The sequence below is a fragment of the Olea europaea genome, unplaced genomic scaffold (assembly GCF_002742605.1).
Source record: "Olea europaea var. sylvestris unplaced genomic scaffold, O_europaea_v1 scaffold1300, whole genome shotgun sequence".
NCBI lineage: Eukaryota > Viridiplantae > Streptophyta > Magnoliopsida > Lamiales > Oleaceae > Olea > Olea europaea.
In genome coordinates, this window is record NW_019230466.1 from 81801 (window position 1) to 84262 (window position 2462).

Here is a 2462-nt window from a genome sequence, read left to right on the forward strand (position 1 = left end):
CCCTGCAGGATACCGACAATGTATGCGTTTTTCCCCTCATTTCTTTTTCCCGTTAAAATGAAAAATATGATCGTTATCTATTATATCAAATCATCATATTTTAATTTCTATCTCTTATGTGTAGGATCATAACGATTATATTTTTCATTCTCATTTTTATATAAATGGAAACAAACATATATTCTATTTTTTATTTTTTGGAAAAAGAAAAAGAAAGAAACTTGTTTTGCATAATCGATTTTTTTGCCATTAAAGTATTCGACGAACCCCACTGCAAGGCAGAATCTATCTCAAATGTGTTTTCTGTTTGAGTTTTTGAGTACACGTTGATATTCTTTGTAATATTCTTCTGGCTGCGTAGGAATCAATTCATTCCAGCATCTGAATTTCAGTTTCTTCGAATTGGCGAGATGGGATTTTTACAAATCGGTTCAGAAGTTCATTTCAGGCCGAGTTCATGAAAAGTTGCGGCTCTCTTGGCCTTGAGGGTTTATTCTCATTATTTTGGCAGGTAATTGAATTTCATATAAATGGGCAACACAATTTGAATGTGGAAGAGGGCTTGTGTTTGTTATGTCTGAATCATTGAAGCATTATTGGGTCAGTGGAAATTCCGTGTTGAATAAAATGACTATTTGTTCTTGCAGATGTTTGAATCCTTTAAATTATTGTTACAAGAGGATACCTGCTCGGTGGATTTCGAAATATTGTTAATTAGGTAGTAGTAAATGCTAAATGGTAGAGGTTTCATCAGTTTTGTGATTCTTCTATCATTATTGAATGATAAACAACGGTTGTCTAGTCTAGGCTGTTGAATAGGTGGCATCAAAAAGGAGTAGTGGGAAATGGCTATGGTCAACAAAACACGGAACATGCTTGAGGGCCTGGTAAAAGAAGGGTCTTTCAAGTGGTTAACTAAACCACAGTGTCCATTCAATGATGAGATTGAGGAGATGAGAAATTCTCCATCTGCTGGGAAGAACTGGCTGCACGATCTCTCTCCTGTGGCAAATGTAGTGGTGCGGAGATGCTCAAAGTTAGTTTTCTGCTTTACTGCATCTTGTTATTCAAGATCCACACTAGATAAAGGAAAGTTTTGTTTCTAATACTTCACCTGAGTTTATGATTGCACATTAATGCAGCCTTCTTCAAAATTTTCGGCCATATTTAGAATTTTGAAACATTCAATATCATGTGTTCCCTGGGGTATCCTTCAATAACTTGTTATGTGCTGTTATATGAATGCAGAATCCTCGGCATCTCCATGTCCCAACTTCGAGAAAACTTTAATGGAGAGGCTTCTGATTCTTTAAAGCATCCATCAAACTTAGCACGGAACTTTTTGGAATACTGTTGCTTTAGGGCTCTTGCTCTGTCTATTCGAGAAACTGGTTATCTGGATGACAAAAAATTTCGTCGGCTTACATTTGACATGATGGTTGCTTGGGAGTTTGCTGCAGCTGCGAGCAAACCATTTCATAATGTATGTATAGATAGTTTAATTAACAGGATTTCATAAGTAAGCCGTAAACAACATTTTGATTACCATCAATTTCGCTGTAGTTTTTGTTTAAATATCATTGTTTTTCGTTTTGAGCGAATATATTCTTGCATTATGCATGCTAGGAAACTGCATTTTTCTAAGAGTTCTCTATAAGCTCTCAAATCTGACTAGGCTTACCCCTCCCTGTCTCTCTCCCCCCCTTTCCTTCCCTCGCCCCTCCTAGAAATAGTCTTGGCTCGTATGACTTGTGTTTTCATTGCAGATGGATGAGGATGTCTCAGTTGGGATCGAGGCTTTTTCTCGAATTGCTCCAGCTGTTCCCATTATTGCCAATATGATTGTCAGTGATTATATCTTTGAGGTGCTTGCAGCTTCGACCAGTGGCCGGCTTCACTTTTTTGTCTTCGATAAGTACCTTAGTGGATTGGAAAGGTACTATCTATCATCTATCAATTTGTATTATATGGGAAACAACTATAGATATGCATCCCTTCTTCTTAGCAGCTTTCTCACATCATGCTTGCTTTTTGATTGTCATTATTTGTTGATTTGATATGTCTACGAATAAAATAATAAGCGACAGTTATCTTTTTTTGTTTATGTAAATATAAGTACTGTGGATAGATTTCCAATCTGCCAGTCTGGTCATGGCCTCTGCAAATTGCATATTGCATATATGGTAATCTATACAGATTTGACAATGATTGCGTCATTATAGTTTGAACCTTGGTGCCCAATAAATCAGGATTTTTATAGCTTATCTTCGCCTTAAGTTTTACCGAATTGATGTCACATTATGCTGTGGATAGGTGCAAATCTGCTTGTTTAAACACATACGCGTATTACCTTTTCTTGCTCTACATTTGGTGGGAATGGTGGAACTTCATAGGTAGTTGATAGTTTGATTTGGGTGTATTGCCTTGAATTTGAATAAATGGGGCGGGGGGGGGGGGGGGGA

The 2462-nt window shown here is 37.1% G+C and overlaps 1 protein-coding gene across 6 annotated transcripts in view; it reads left to right on the plus strand.

Moving 5' to 3' along the window:
• The first annotated feature begins 222 nt into the window (after positions 1-222).
• Positions 223-2462, plus strand: part of LOC111374835 — a 10468-nt gene continuing 8228 nt past the window's right edge. The window contains exons 1-5 of one of the 6 annotated variants that reach the window (XM_022997572.1): positions 223-511; positions 648-718; positions 803-1036; positions 1249-1483; positions 1767-1936. In XM_022997572.1, the coding sequence (XP_022853340.1) occupies positions 846-1036; positions 1249-1483; positions 1767-1936 (596 nt within the window). In that variant the 5' untranslated portion in view covers positions 223-511; positions 648-718; positions 803-845. Of the gene's footprint in view, positions 512-647; positions 1090-1248; positions 1484-1766; positions 1937-2462 lie in introns of those variants that run through there. The other 5 variants (XM_022997573.1, XM_022997576.1, XM_022997575.1 and 2 more) reach the window with 5 other exon arrangements.